The sequence below is a fragment of the Poecilia formosa genome, unplaced genomic scaffold, assembly GCF_000485575.1.
Source record: "Poecilia formosa unplaced genomic scaffold, Poecilia_formosa-5.1.2 Scaffold13, whole genome shotgun sequence".
NCBI lineage: Eukaryota > Metazoa > Chordata > Actinopteri > Cyprinodontiformes > Poeciliidae > Poecilia > Poecilia formosa.
Window position 1 is genome coordinate 4533469 of NW_006799952.1, and position 15139 is coordinate 4548607.

The 15139-nt window shown below is 39.9% G+C and overlaps 1 protein-coding gene across 15 annotated transcripts in view; it reads left to right on the plus strand.

The window, feature by feature from the left end:
• mef2aa (myocyte enhancer factor 2aa) overlaps positions 1-14631 on the plus strand; it is a 72607-nt gene extending 57976 nt beyond the window's left edge. For 6 of the 15 annotated variants that reach the window (XM_016668210.1, XM_016668211.1, XM_016668209.1 and 3 more), the window contains 6 exons: positions 1392-1451; positions 7098-7282; positions 9279-9302; positions 11835-11964; positions 12137-12260; positions 12455-14631. In XM_016668210.1, coding sequence (XP_016523696.1) covers positions 1392-1451; positions 7098-7282; positions 9279-9302; positions 11835-11964; positions 12137-12260; positions 12455-12791 — 860 coding nt within the window. In that variant the 3' untranslated portion in view covers positions 12792-14631. The remainder of the gene's footprint in view (positions 1-1391; positions 1452-7097; positions 7283-9278; positions 9303-11834; positions 11965-12136; positions 12261-12454) is intronic. The other 9 variants (XM_016668213.1, XM_016668218.1, XM_016668217.1 and 6 more) reach the window with 4 other exon arrangements.
• The last annotated feature ends 508 nt before the right edge of the window (positions 14632-15139 follow it).

Consider the following 15139-nt stretch of genomic DNA (forward strand, 5'->3'; position numbering starts at 1 on the left):
TCAGCTTGGTGGAAAAATGATGTCAGATGAACTACTACTTGTATAACTTGTCTGACTCAGTCAATCAAAATGGCTCTCATGAGGTTTTTCTGCACTGCGCACAGAGTAAGTGCACTCAACAAGGTGTGAAACATCTCAATGAGCTTTAACCACATATTAGAATTGGCTAGCAACCCCCATGTACTAAATGGCCGTTCTTCAGAACATTTCCTGTTTGTCTTTTGCTTCTTTCACCATTTTGCTGTTCTCTTCTCTTTTTGCGTCACACTGACGTTTCAGATGCTTTAAAAATACATCTAATGAGATGTATTTTTGGTATATTTGGTATAAATCCATATTAGTTGCTCCTGGAGGTCTAAGCTATTGGCTAGTCTGAGTGAGGGAAAAAGCAAAGCTGGTTTTTATTGGCTTAAAGCAATTCGACTAAAAAACATCACATTTGTATTGGACTGTTATTTTCATTGAACTCTATCGTTATTTATACAAGCAAGTGAATTGGGAGGACATGCACCACCAATGTTGTTCCTAGTTGAAACACAAGCTGAATGTTGAAGAATTTCCAATGAAGATAAAAACCGAAATATAAAACATAAAGCAGGATAAGAACTAGTGTTTGAACAGCATTCAGTTAGAGCTCTGTAATATGTTGGCTTTTTGAAAAAGCTTTACTTTTATTACAGAGTTAGTCTGACAGAAAATGCTCTATCTATTCTACACAAGAAGATAAGATTCTTCAGTTCTTCAGTTCCTCTATGAACAATTGGCAGTATAAATAACTACCTAATTCAAGCATGACAACAGTTTAAATGTTTGTAAAACAGTGTTTGACTAGACCGCTATGACATATTAGAGATTTGGGTTCTTATAACGTAATAGCAATCCACATTAGTCTCTGCCCCTCCTTGATGGCCCATTAGATTTAGTCCTCAGGAATAACTAATCTGTATGTGTCTTCACTTACAATGCGTAATCATGTACGCATTGTAAGTGAAGACACTTACAATGCGTACAATGTTATGTACTACATCTAAGATATCAATTACCTGGAGTCATTTAACATAATCTATTCCTTTTAAAACTGATATAAAATCTGCTTTCCAAGAGTGCACTTAAATGCTTGACAAAGGTCTTGTCAAAACTAAAATGCTACGCTCATCAATTCAGCTCCTATAGGCATGTAAACTCAAACAACACGCTGATGTAGCTCTCCTTAACCATATATTTTAAAATCCCCCCCTGCCAAGAAGACACAGACTCCACACTTTCATGTGCTGTGAAGATGAGCTCTGCTTGACATTCTTACGTCTGGTCTGGCATCTCCATCACATGCTCTGCTCGCTCGCAGAAAGGATGCAGATGGTTAATCATATCCACTCTGTGCATCTCATTAGGTGGCATGCTGGATACCACAGACCTTTCAGTGCCAAGTGGTGCGGGCTCCAGCCCAGCGGGTAAGTCCTCCTGGAGAGATTCATTAGCTCTCTGTTGCTCTGCCCAATAGGCCTCCTGCTTAGCACACTGGCTGGGTAGATGCATTTTATTTGAGATTGCTTCAAAACCCTTGTCACCATTTCTGATGGATCATCCATTAGCCAAATAAAATTTTCATAGCATGCAAAACAAAACAAAAAATGTTAAAAGAATGAATAAAATTCACTTTATTTTTGTTCCTTTGCTAAAAAGTTTTGCTAAAAAGGTACGGCAATTAGTTGTCTTCTGACATTGCATGGAGACCTCTGTTAACAGGTGCATCTGCTTCCCCCGGAGGCCCCTATAAGGCTGTAGAAGGTGGCTAAGATGCCTAGAGCAGCATAACCCTGCAGCTATTCAGGCCATGTCATCCCACTAAGTCCTTAGTACACAATGACCGGACAGCCTGTCATGGCTGAAATGTGTTCTGTGAGTTGTTGAGGCAGGTGCAGTTTAACTCTTTCCTTATGACTCAGCAGAATTGCTGGTGAAACACAACATATCCTCATAGAACAGCATGACATTCGGTAAGAATAGTTTGACACAGACGTCATCCGTTTGGAGCTATTACATTGGGCCAATGGCTTCAAAGAGTAAATTTGATCAAAAGACGGTGTGATCGTTTTAGGTTTTGATTCCGTATCGGGACCAAGACCTTGTCCCTCAGGAGGGGTGGGGGGGGAGGAGGGGTGTTGTCGTCAGCATTTGGCAAAGTGCAAACATGTTGCAGCTGTTGTTTGTACCATGTTTGCAGAGGAGCCGAGGCCACAAGCAGAACAAACCGCACCGGCCCCCATGTCAGATGACCGTTCCTGACATACTTCTGATTTTTTACGAGTCACAGTCATGAGCACAGCGTTTCAAAAGGGACAGATGGAAGACAAATTGTGTGATATTTCTTTTCTACTCAGACGGTGTCACAACTGTCAGAAGACAATGCTCAGGAAGATTTTTTTTTTATTTCCAAGCACTTCTTGTTCAGTAATTACTGCTTTAATTGCTGGATTGTTTGCTAGGTGTTCAAGTGTTCTTTCTCACATGTACTGTGTACTGTGAGCATTATTGGCCACATTCACTGGCAAACAATTTTCTGCTACTGAATTTTCTGAAATAAGCCATCTGTTGTTCTTGTCTGTGGCAGAGATAATGGCTCATCAGCACCTTTAAAAACACAACAACTTTTCTTTGAAGTTGATTTCAAGCTATACTCTATACAGCGGCATGCACGCCAGTTTCTGTTCCTCACTATGTGCTTTCTGCCTGCAACTTGTACACACACAGTTAACCTCAAGTGCAGGTCCCCATCTGGTCTGAATGTTTAGGTGGAGACTGAAGATTTAACAGAGCCTGCAATGCACCTTTAAGCTGAACATATTATCTGATCTGGAAGAAGTACAAGCTTTTGAAATATACGTACAAAATACGTGTATCTGCAGAGTAGGTTTAATGCATTTAATTAATCCCACTTATTCTGAGTGTTTTACACATATGAGTTAATGTGAAGTGCTTCACTTATAATTTTAAATTGTTCTGAAAGTCAAATTAATATTGATTTAACTGCACTTATACTTTTAAGGCAGCTTTTGAACTTTTGTTTCTACATTAAAATACTTCACCATATATGATTCAACACTGGCGAATGGAGTAGTGCAAGAGCAGGGTGGGGTCTGTGTGATGTTGCCTTTATTTTAGGAAAGTAATTTTCTTCTGTAGTGGGTTTTGATTTATCCACTTATGATTAGTTGGATAAGTAGCATGTATTCAACCTGATGAGTGATGCAACATTTTTTTTTTCTTTTCTTTTTTTTTTCCCCCAGAATTATTCCTCTGAGATACAATGAAAGATCTGTGCATGGCTTATGTTAGTTGAAAGCTGTTTTTTGTTGTCCTTTATTGGCTTCCATTATTTCTTCTCATTGACAGAAACACACGTGGGTTGCTGGGCACAATAACTCACTGTGTTTTCTTTCCTTGATCTTGAAAATAAAAACCGAAGGCTTCATTTGTAAACACAGGGCCTTATGTAATACCCTCCCTCCCCCACCACCACCTTCTCTTTTTTTCCATACCATGTTAATAATTCAGAACAATGATCAGAAACCAAACTGCTTTCAGTGTTGACAGGTTTCAGTGGCAGAGGACTTAAGGCCGGTGAAATCTGAATAATTAAGATTGAGGGCAGACGCTGGAAGCAAGCTGCGTCTTAACTTGTGGTTGGTTCCGATGGCTCTTGGCTCTGAAATAACTTTGTAGTTTAGCTGTTTAAGGCGTGTTACCTGTCTTGCGTTTGCTTGAATATAATCGTCTTACTCCTTATCAGGCATCTCAGGGCACATTCCACAGATAACATGGTCTAGTTGGAAACTTCAAGCCTAAATCAGTCTGTAAAAACACAGCAGAATGTTTGTGTTTGTTTTTTAATAAATTGGAAGACGACCGTGTGATAAACTGTCCTCGGGTTGTGATGTCAGTGCAGACAAACATCTAAAATGACTAAGATAATAATTGATCCTGGCAATATGTCCTAGTAATAATACAATAACAAAAACAACAGCCATTGTATTCATCCTGTCATTTTGGTTTTGGAGATGAACAACTCACATCATTCAAGCACAAAATGAAAACAACCGAAACACCTCAGACATATCAAGCAGACAGAGAACTTCTTGTGGGTATTTTGTACATCAGATCCTTTGTGTCTATTGGTTTATAGGCTGGAGTCTCATCAAAGCTTGCATGTGGGGATTTGTTGGTTGACTTTTTACTGTTCATGTGCAGTTTTGTTGTATAAAACGTTGAATAGCAGTACTATAATTATGTTGGTGGTTATTACAAGTCAAAACAATAAATTGACATGAGGTTTTTCTTCAGATTATTAAAAGTTAATGATAGTTGCTTTACCTGGATAGTTGTTTCCTCTGCTTATCTGCACAATAAAGATGTTCCGGTCGGACGTAACCTGCTTGACCTTGACCCATGTTTTCTCATGTAATTTTGTAGCAAAGTAAAATCTTTGAAACTGGAAGAAAAAACACAGCAGCTATACAACTTGGTTGACATGCTTGTTTGTCTTTTTGTGACGTACCTTGTAAATCTTTTATGATTTATATATTGTTATATATTTAAAGTTACATGGCCTTGCAAAAGTATTTATACATCATAAATACTTGCATGGTTCACTACCAAATATTATCATGTAACTGTGGAAGGGCATTCCCTTCCACAGGACATGCAGTTTTTAAAATGTTTTCCAAATAAAACTGCAAAAAGTATAGAGTGTATTTGCATGTAGCCTCTTGACTCAAATCTCAGAACAACTGCCAGTGTTTTAGGGTATCACTTTGTCCATGTAGTGACTGACATTTCTTATTTGCAAACAAACTTTGACTTGCAGTCCTTTCCTTGTTGAAAAACAACATCCCCACAGCATGATGCTACCACCATGTAGTGCTTGAATGGTGTGTTCAGGTTAATGTGCAATTTTCTTCCATGCATGGCGTTTTGCTTTTGACTGACAAGACTTCTTCTGTTTTATTTTTTGTTTGTTTGTTTTTGTTTTTTTCATCAGGGGTTTTCTGACAGAGTTTATTGCAGTGGATTTTAATTGGACCAGAATTAAGAGGCTGAGTATAAATTTACACCAGTTTTCAGATTTTTATATTAAGAACATTTTGCAGCTATGCACTACTTAGTGTAAGTCTGTCATTTAAAATCACAGTAAAACACCCAGAAGTGGTTGTAGAGTTGTATTCCCCAACTATGTGGAGCAATTTGAATGGTTTGAATAATTTTGCAATGCACTGTAAAAAGAGCCTTGAGTAACCTGGCCTACTGAGCATGAATCATTTATAATATGGGGGGTAATGTTACAAATCACAACAACAACGTGGTTTCCAGAGCTAAAACAAATAACCCAGTAATGACGGGGATGGTGGCTCCCTCCTCCTGTAAGTCGAAATGTCTGTTGTGAAAACAGCCTATTTGTCATCCCTGTTGTCCTGTTTTCTCTCAAAAAATAACTTCATGTTTTGTGTGCAGTGCAGCCTTCTGCCGGAGTCGAACACCAGCTCCCTAGTTGTTATCAGATTGGTCTTTACGTGCCAAATTGCCACATTGCCTCCCATTCCTTTACATGAAATCCTATTTGCACTAACTTCTCATTCCCACAAAATGACATCCTGGCTGTTTTTAATCAGGCTTGCTATTTTTGGAGCCTTGGACATTTACCCTGCTAATTCTGTAAACACTGTTTTCTTGCAGCGGCAGCCAAGTCTTGTGTGTGATCAAAGCCAGAGCTGATGGCGATAGCTGCTTGTACACACTGTTGATTCAGCTGTGAGATACTATTGTAGGCTTCATAACTGTTTATTTGGCCATGAATTGTTGCTCTCCTTATCTGCAGTCAGCGGGGGCCATTGTTCCATTATGTATTTTACGCCCGAGCCTCTTTGTCGTGTACACACTTTGTGTTTCTGTCCGCTGAAGACAATGGACAAGTCTGCAACTTGTTGAAGTGTTAATGATCTGTCGACGTTTTGCAAGATAATGTGATTTCTGCTTTTTTGTTCTCATCATTTTCAGAAATAAAACCACATTTCTTTGGTTGCGAAGACACATTTCACTCAGACATGCATTAAAAGCACAATGCCTTTAAAATCCAAGTGCACTTGAAATATGACTTCTGCTTTGTTTCAGTTTTCCCAGCAGCAGCTGGGTGCCCGGTTTTTATTAGAGAACTGCAGACTTTGTTCAGAGGAGTCATTTAGTATTCTGCACTTGAATAACAAAATTAAATTGTAGGTTTGCAAAACAGGAACAAGATTATTATTATTTTTTTTTTCATAAGACGTGCTAAAACATGTCAACAGTTTAAACTAAGCAGATGCAGACGTTTCACAGCATTGCTACAATTTGACACATTTGGACAGTGAGTCCTTGTAACAGGGAAACTCAAAGTCACTTTCTTGTTTCAGACAGTTTTGTTAAATGTGTTGTGGTCTGTAAAGATGCACAGTATGAGGTGAAACAGAATTCTTTAGAACTGAAACTCGAAAAAAAAGAAAAAATTCTCAACTAGTATTTGTTTCTACCCAATGATGAGATTCTTCAATTTTAGGAGCTTAGTATTTGTGCAACAGAAAATGGTGTGAATATTTTGTTTTGCATTTAAAATATAATAAGGGAAGTGACTAATGACTACGATCACCAAGGTGTGAATATTAAGACAAAAGTCTTGCACTTTTTCTGTTGTTTGCACGACAAAACCACACAGCAGAATATTTGTTCAACTGTTAGAGACCCAGTTGTGTCTCTTTAGTGGTCACAGTACATTTGCCAGTGAACTGCGCTTCATCCCCAAGATGCAAAGACTTGCCTTTGATGTAATCATTCACAATAAAAAATGAAAGGCTCATCAATTTTGAAATGGACATTTTATTTTTGTAAACGCGCAGGATAATTATCCGAGTCGATTAAAACTTCCCAGAGGGTTGGAAACACTTAACGCCGCATGCTGCACGCGAGCTGCGGAACAAGACGGCGTGAGAGGTTTCTCATATGGCCGGGAGTGTTGTCAGTCACAGGCCTCTGGTTTGATGATGCGTTTCTGTTGCCGTGTGTCTCTGCAGGGAACGGCTTCGTTAACCCCAGGGGCTCGCCGAGCCTCCTCAGCACGCCCAGCGGCAACGGCCTGGGTAAAGTCATGCCTACCAAGTCTCCACCGCCTCCTGGAGGGAACATGGGAATGGGGAGCCGCAAGCCAGACCTGAGGGTTGTTATCCCTCCATCGAGCAAAGGGATGATGCCCCCACTGGTGAGTAAAGAGCACACCGCCGCACACCAGTTTCATCCGCCCGAGGAACTGAGAGACTGCATTAAAACTTTCATAGCAGAAGCATGTACAGAATTTCCCTGCACATGTCTTTGATGTTATCATCGCAGCACATCATGGTTTGCAAGTGAGGTTATCACCTCATTTAGGACTTTGCTTATCTGCATTAAACTTGCTACAACAATGTTCTTTATGAAATCAGCTTTTTGCACTTTTTGCACCTTCCTTTAAGATTCCTTCAGCCTTATGTCGTAAACATGTCATAACCCCTTAGAAATGAACTCTAGGTTCATACAGGGCTTTGCAAAGGTATTCATGGGCAAACACTAAGTGCTGCGTAATTGTGAAGTGGAAGGAAAATGATTCATACTTTTCAAAATATTTACAGTGAAAGTTTCAAAATGGGTGGCATGCATTTGTATTCAGCTTCCCGGAGTCTGTCATCTTTAAATAAAGGCACAATTGGCTTCAGAAGCCACACTTGTTTATAATATAATCTCTGAATCAATCCAGCTTTTCTGTAAAGATTTATTAATAAACATTAATTAACCAAATGCACAATAAAGACCAAGAAACAAACCAGGTCAACAATAAAGTTGTGGGGAAGTTAAAACCATAGAATAATTATTAAAACAATATCAGTGGATATTTTAATATGTGCACATTTCAAGCAGCACTGTCTAATTTATTATTAAAAAATTGAACATATTTGAGATGACTGCAAACCTTGTAAGACATGGCCGTCCTCCTAAATTGACCAGCCAGGTGACAGATAGCAGCATTGTTCAGAAAAATTCTGGAGGAGCTGCATAGATCCACAGCTCTGGTGTGAGAATCTGTTGAGATAAATACATATCCTCTGAGCACTCAATCAATTTTGTAATACACTGTTTGTGGCAGATTTAAACACTTTAAGCACATCATCCTGATAGTACAACTTTGTAGTGTCATAATTCTGTTCTCTTCTTAACAAAAGACAATGAAGCTAATCAGAATTAATAAAAAGACGGTGGGGGATAAAAAAAAAAATAAAATAAAAAAAAGGGCAATTCTGGAAGAAAGAACTTCCAGCAGTACAAAGACCTTAGCCTTACAGTCACAGCCATAATGTAATGGTCTAAATAAGAGCGCATTCGCCCTCGTAACAGTTCCAACTGTAATTGCGACGAACGCTGGTTCTACGAATGGTATGAGTAGTTTTCAAAGGTACTGTTAAGTAGAATAGAGGGGTGAAGTGTTATCTAAAAGCTGACATGTTGCAAGTGCTTCAGTAACGGAGAACTGTTCCTGCGAAGGAACATTCTTGCACCTCGGATGCATCAAGAGCAGACAGGACAAACTGTTTGAGATCTCAAACAGGTTCAGTCTGGAGGTTGCTTCAGTCTTGCCTGAGCTGTAGAGGCGGTGGAAGGTGGCTGCCGTGGCAGGTCTGCAGACAGCCTGTCATTAGGCCATAATGGTATTAAATTAATCACATCTCAGTGTGACAGAGTGTAGATGAAGACTTAATCAGGGGCCCAGGGTGTGAGCCAGATAATATCTTGTCGCCCTTGTCGTGTCTTCCCACAGCTATTGATTGAGGATGAGTATTAGGAGCCCTGGCCTGCTCACAGTGTGTCCCACAGCTAAGGAAAGATGGAAGATGGGTTTCTTGTTTCTCCTTTCAGGCTCAGGGAGGAGTCAGGGTGAACAGGAAAAAAAAACAACTATCTGTAGTTTATAATGATTGTGAGTTGATGTTAGGGAAAAGTTTTAGTTTGTATCCTATATCAGAATAAGTTATTTCTTATTCTGCTTGAAGGTTTTAAGGCACAGCTGTTCATAAATGCTCATAAAAACGGAAGATTTTGCATCGGTGGCAGAACTCATCAGCAGTTTTTACTTTTACTATAAAATCTTGACAGCTATCACCTCTCCCCCCTCCTGATCACTCTGCTCCTTTTCCGTAACTCTCTTCTTTTCCTTCTGTCGAGGGCAGTCGGAAGAGGAGGAAATGGATTTGGTGAGTTTGACAAATGCCTGGGCAAATGGCTGAAATGTTAACACGCTTCAAAGTAATCACATGGTGAACTGAAGGCGGTGTTCAAAGAGGAGACATTTTGCCTTAAAAAAATGTAAAAGACAACAGCTTTTGTCACTGCATGCATTAAGTTTGGCCTGTGAAGAAGACTGCCTTGGCCTGTTAAATTGGCTCCTCTGTTCCAAACATGTGAATATTAGTCACCAGGAGTTTCAGTGTGCAGGAGTGTGTGATAGAAAGAGGAGAACTAATGCTAATCCTTTTCACACTGCTATATTACAGTCGCAGTTTGATGTTTAACAATTGAAGAGCAATGAGAAAAACATAAATCGTATATTCTTTTTCCGAGGGAGAGAAAATTACATCATCCGAAATGAAATCACTCTCTGAGATACTTGGGGTTTGGTGAAGTCATCTGGCCGGATAGTGTTGGAACAATTCAAGGAAGCCATCAACTTTATGATGCAATCCGGGTTCAAACGCAACCGTTGGCAGCTGCGCATATGTTTGTTATATTACACACGGAGGGTTTGTCATAGCATTGTTTTAAAAGCTGCAGCGTGTCTGCTTTTGATTATTAGGCCGTGTGTGCATTTTGTAGCTCGCAGCAAAGCTCACTGCATGACCGCACTGAGCTGTGTAGGTGTGTTTGTGTGGATGCATGCCAGCCACTACACTGAAAAACCACCGCAGCTCCTCTGTGCGTCACTCTGGGAATTGAAATGTGTCATTTGCGTTATCCTCTTGCAACATCTCATTCGGGTGTTATGTGAGTGTAAAAGCGATCTGTTGTCTTGCGCTGACTTTTCGTGCTCTGAATGCTTATTTGATTGGACTTAGAGTGAATCTTGAGAGTTTTCTCTATCCCAATTCACTATTTACACGTTTGACATATTACAGGGAAAAAAAAGACTATAATAAGGAAAGGTAGATTTTACGGGGGATTTGTCATTGTGATTTATTTAGTGAATACATTTGCACATGTGCTTTTCAATCTAAACTTTTAGATTTTACAGGAACATTTCAATTTTAAGAATAATACAAGGTAAGTTATTTCAGTAATTCAATTTCAAAAGTAAAAACATTGTATAGGTTCATTACACTGACTGATATAGCTGAGGCTATTATTTCTAGTAAAGCTGACAGCCAACAGAGTGCTGTATCCAGTAATACTAATGGAAAGTTTAGGGGAAGGAAAAATGTGGTAGAAAACATGCAAATGCAATAGGGATAACTGGAGCCCTGAAAATGTTCTGATGTAAAGCCTCTTTAGTAGTTTGGGGGAGATTTACAGAGTGTGTGCTGCACCTGGAGGCATAATTTCAGAAGTTAATGCATACGGAAGTATTTGGGGCTTTGACTGCAACAGTCACTTCACTTGTGTTAAACCACCACAGAATCAGAGTCAACATCAGAATTGTTGTTTTTTTTTTACCTGAGCCAAAGAAAAATAAAAGGACTTGGCTGTTGGTTGGTAAACCAAGTCATCTTTTCGGGTGAAAGTAAATATAACATTTCATTTTGAAATCAAGGTCCCAGAGTTTGGCATATCATTTGAGTGGCACAGAGTCCACATTTTCATAGTCAGTGAAGATTTTGGGAGTCATGTCATCTACTGGTGTGTTTTATAAATTCAAGAGTGAATGCAGGAACTTTTGGAGCACTTCATGCTTCCACCTGCTGATTAGCTTTCTGGAGATGCTGATTTGGTTCTCCAGCAGGACTTGGCATCTGTCCACATACTGCCAGAAGTTCTGATAACTTGGTGAGTTTTCATTGTGTCGTTGTGTTTGAAAAGCCAGCAAAATGACCTGACTTGAATCGAAGTCTCATTATCCTTTTTATAACAATCAAAAGGACAATGAGAGACCAAAACTGTAGAGTAGCTGAAGCTATTGCTAAAACTACCTGTGCTTCCTTAACATGTCACATGGAACACAGGCTGCTTCCATACCACACTGCTTTAATCCAGTGATTTATGCAAAAGGAGCCCTAACCAAATACTGTGTCCACATGCAGTCCCTCACCTTTCATAAACATACTGCGCAGTAGGGTGAAATTTCTGTTTTTACTCCTCTTACGTAATATCATAATTTTCTGTGAATCTTATTTTTGGAATTTGTTAACTGTGACCTTTAATCATCAAAATAAAAAAAAAAACAAACACTTAAAATACTGTATGTCTTTTTGTGTGAGTTGAATTTATACAATTCAGACTGTTCACTTTATAAAGTTAATCACTAGATTAAATTGAATTTTATGTTATAATTTACTGAGATGGACATCTGGTGATTATGACTTTTAACTGTACAATTTAAAATACTGTTATATATTTTTGCTAACTTGCACAGCTTCACTGCCACCTTGTGGTGGATAATGTCCGGTGTAAAATTAAGGGGAAAAAAAAAAAAAAAGAATATTTTCAAGTACTTTTTAATTTCTGCGATGAGAGTATACAGTGGACTAGTATATTTGCTGAATTTATTTCCTCCATCTTGCTTTTGTGTCCTACAGAACACCCAGAGGATAAGCAGTTCCCAGTCCACCCAGCCTCTTGCCACTCCTGTTGTGTCTGTTACCACCCCCAGCTTGCCCCCACAGGGCTTGGTCTACTCAGGCATGCCCACCGCCTACAATCCTGCTGGTGAGTCTGCACCTTCTGCCCTCATCCCTACACCGAAAGCAGCCCCCTCAGCTGGGACCGCTTGTGGTTCACGTTCCTTGTTCCTGCTATTTTCTTGCTAGTGCACAGTTGTGAAGGTGAAATGTGAGTTAGTTCTCAGTTTGTGAGTGTGTGACTGCTTTTGTTTTAACAGAGTACTCGCTGAGCAGTGCAGATATCTCCTCCCTGCAGGGCTTCAGCTCTCCCGGCCTCTCTCTGGGCTCCATGTCTGCATGGCAACAGCATCAACTAGGCCAGGCAGCTCTTAATTCTTTGGTGTAAGTAACACACTTGCAAACAAAGGCACGCTCTACAGACACCCTCGCATAAAAGCAACACCCACGGTCCTCTGTGATATCATTCTGAATCATTCACTTACATATTCCTGTCTTTTAGCACTGTTTTTTTATTTTTTTGTTTTTCACTTTTGTTGTACACTGAACATGAGATGTTCCTCTTGTCTCTGCTGCAGTGGTGGAAGTCACCTACCTCAGGGTTCCAACTTATCCATTAGCACCAGCCAGAGCATAAACATCAAGTCTGAGCCCATTTCCCCGCCCCGCGAGCGGGTCACCCCATCCGGGTTCCCCCCACAGCAGCCCCAGCAAGGCTCCAGCCGGCAGGAAGTCCTGGGACGCTCGCCCGCCGACAGCCTCAGCTCGTCCTGCAGCTCATATGACGGCAGCGACCGCGAGGACCACCGGGCGGACTTCCATTCCCCGCTTGGACTCGGAAGACCCCCTGCCGGCTCTGAGGACAGGGAGAGCCCGTCAGTCAAGCGCTTGCGCATGGACTCATGGGTGACATAAGGAGCTCTGATCCGGTCTGCAGTCACCAGCCAGACAGAGAGAGAGCGAAAGGGAGGGATTAGACATGGGGATAAAAGACGGAGCGAGGGTCCTTAGAGCTGTCAACATTATTCTATTATTCAACTCCACTTCGATTTGTAATTCTGGGATGTAACGTTGGAAGATGTCAGGGCATATTTAAGTCAATTCTAAAACTGATACAGGAAGGTTAAATAATCTAAATACATTTTGGGCACTGGCAGGTGGTATCAGGTACTTGGTGCAGTTCAGAAGGCGTCTGCAGATGAGAGAAAATTGTTAAGCGATAAGCGGTAGAATATTGTAGCCACTGGTCTAGTCAGACACTTACATGTAGTTGCTGTTTTGCTGTCGTGCTCGCAAGTTCGCAAACAATCCCAGAAAATTGTGTTGCTTTCAGGCTAAGGACTCTCTAATTACACAGGATGTTCACGTCAAGAAGTATGTCCAAATACAGCGGTGCAATCACACAAGTTTGGTCTAAAACGGGGGGGCCTCTCTAAATTTTTTAAATCCATATGATCTTTTGACACAGAGCACATCATGGCGAGGTCTTTCAAGACTCTTTAATAAGCTAAAACAACTTTAAAACAACAACATGGGAGGTAAAATAACATCAGAATTTATTGCAATAATGATAATTCATTTTATAATTTAAAAGAGGAAGGTGTATAGATATACAGTTAAGATAATGCAAACCTGTCCAGTTGAGCTGGTTAGTAAGCCAATGTGTTCACATTTGAGCAACAGTTCATTAGTTAAATAAGCCAAAGCTTGGGTTTTTGTGTTGTACAGTTGCTGTAATCTCTCTACAGTTTGCTCAAATACTGCCTGTCTTGTTTTTTTTTTTGTTTTTTTTTTCTCATCATACTCTGTATTTTTCATCGTACTTTGTTGCGGTGTGAAAATCACAAAAAGCTGATTCTTGAATCCGAAATCAAAAAGCCATGGGCGTTTGCTGTTCTATTTGTACAATGTCAAAATATGAGCCAAGCGTTTTGTCTTTTTTTTCGTTGTTGTTGTTGTTGTGTAAATAGCAACTTTAATATATATATATTACCAGGGTGGTGAGTACACCGTTTTCAAGAAAAGTATATTTTTGTGGTTTACAGCTGAGTTTACAGGAGTGGACCTTTAAGAAAAAAAAAGAAGTCACTGGTCCATATTTCAAGGTTTTGTTCAGTCATTTCTGCATAAACTCTGACAAATTTTTGCTTATAGATTATTGGTTTTGTCTTGTTTGCCCTGAATACACTCTATGACGAATTAAGTAAGGTCAAACTTTTCTTCTTTCTTTTTTTTCTTTTTTTGAAGGATGATCAAAAGGCTGGGGGAAATAGGGTTTCTTCTTACCTATTGTGTCTAACACCAGGTGCTGAAGTTACTGCCACAATTCAAACCCGCAGTTTTAGCTCACACAACAGAGAATATTCTATTGTTGTTGCTTCTAACTCAACTGAATGAAAACCATCTCTGAGGCCATTTGGCTCATCCTGCCACTGGCTTTTGGAATTTAACTCAACAAATTTAAACGCAGAAGAGCTGCTGGCGTAATAATCATATATGCGGGCCCACATGTGGTTGTAAATACCCGTAATAACCCAATTGGCTGAAGAAATCCTATCACAAGCTTATCCCCATTTAGTGACAGTGCTGTAACCTTGTAGTAGGAACAATAGGAGCCAGAAATTTGCAAAGAAATTGAAAGTTGTTTTGGCATACAGCCTGTGTTATTACACTGTAACAATGACTGAAAAAAACAACAACAAAAAAACAGGGTTGTGGCGGTTTTAATTCTCCATTTCAAAAGGAATAACCCATTCATCAGATAACAGCACACTGACTGACTTCTATATTTCCTGCTGAGAGGCACACATTTGTATGAGAATTTTTCTGTACGAGACGGATTTCTCTGTGCATTCTCCATGACCTGTCTTGTGTTTGTTAGTAACCTTGGGCATCCTTCACCCCCCTCTCCCCCCAAACTTCCCACAGTTTTACACCATTGCAGATCTATGCAGATTTAACCCCACTTCACATGAAATATAAATGCTATGATGTCATTACTAAACATATTCAGTCCACAAGCTGTCAGGGGAAAGAGTGTCAGACTGTTAGCCTCTTATTCTGAAGTGCCACAGCTGGAAGTTACTGGACTACAATTTTATTATCATCAATCTCGTTTGGGCCATCTCCTCATATTCATTTTCCTGTAAGAAGTATTCGTACAGCTTGAACGTTTTCAAACTGTGTCTCATTGCAGCCACTAGTCTTAATGAATTTTATTGGTATTGTGCATGACACAGCGCAGTACTTATGAAATGCAAGAT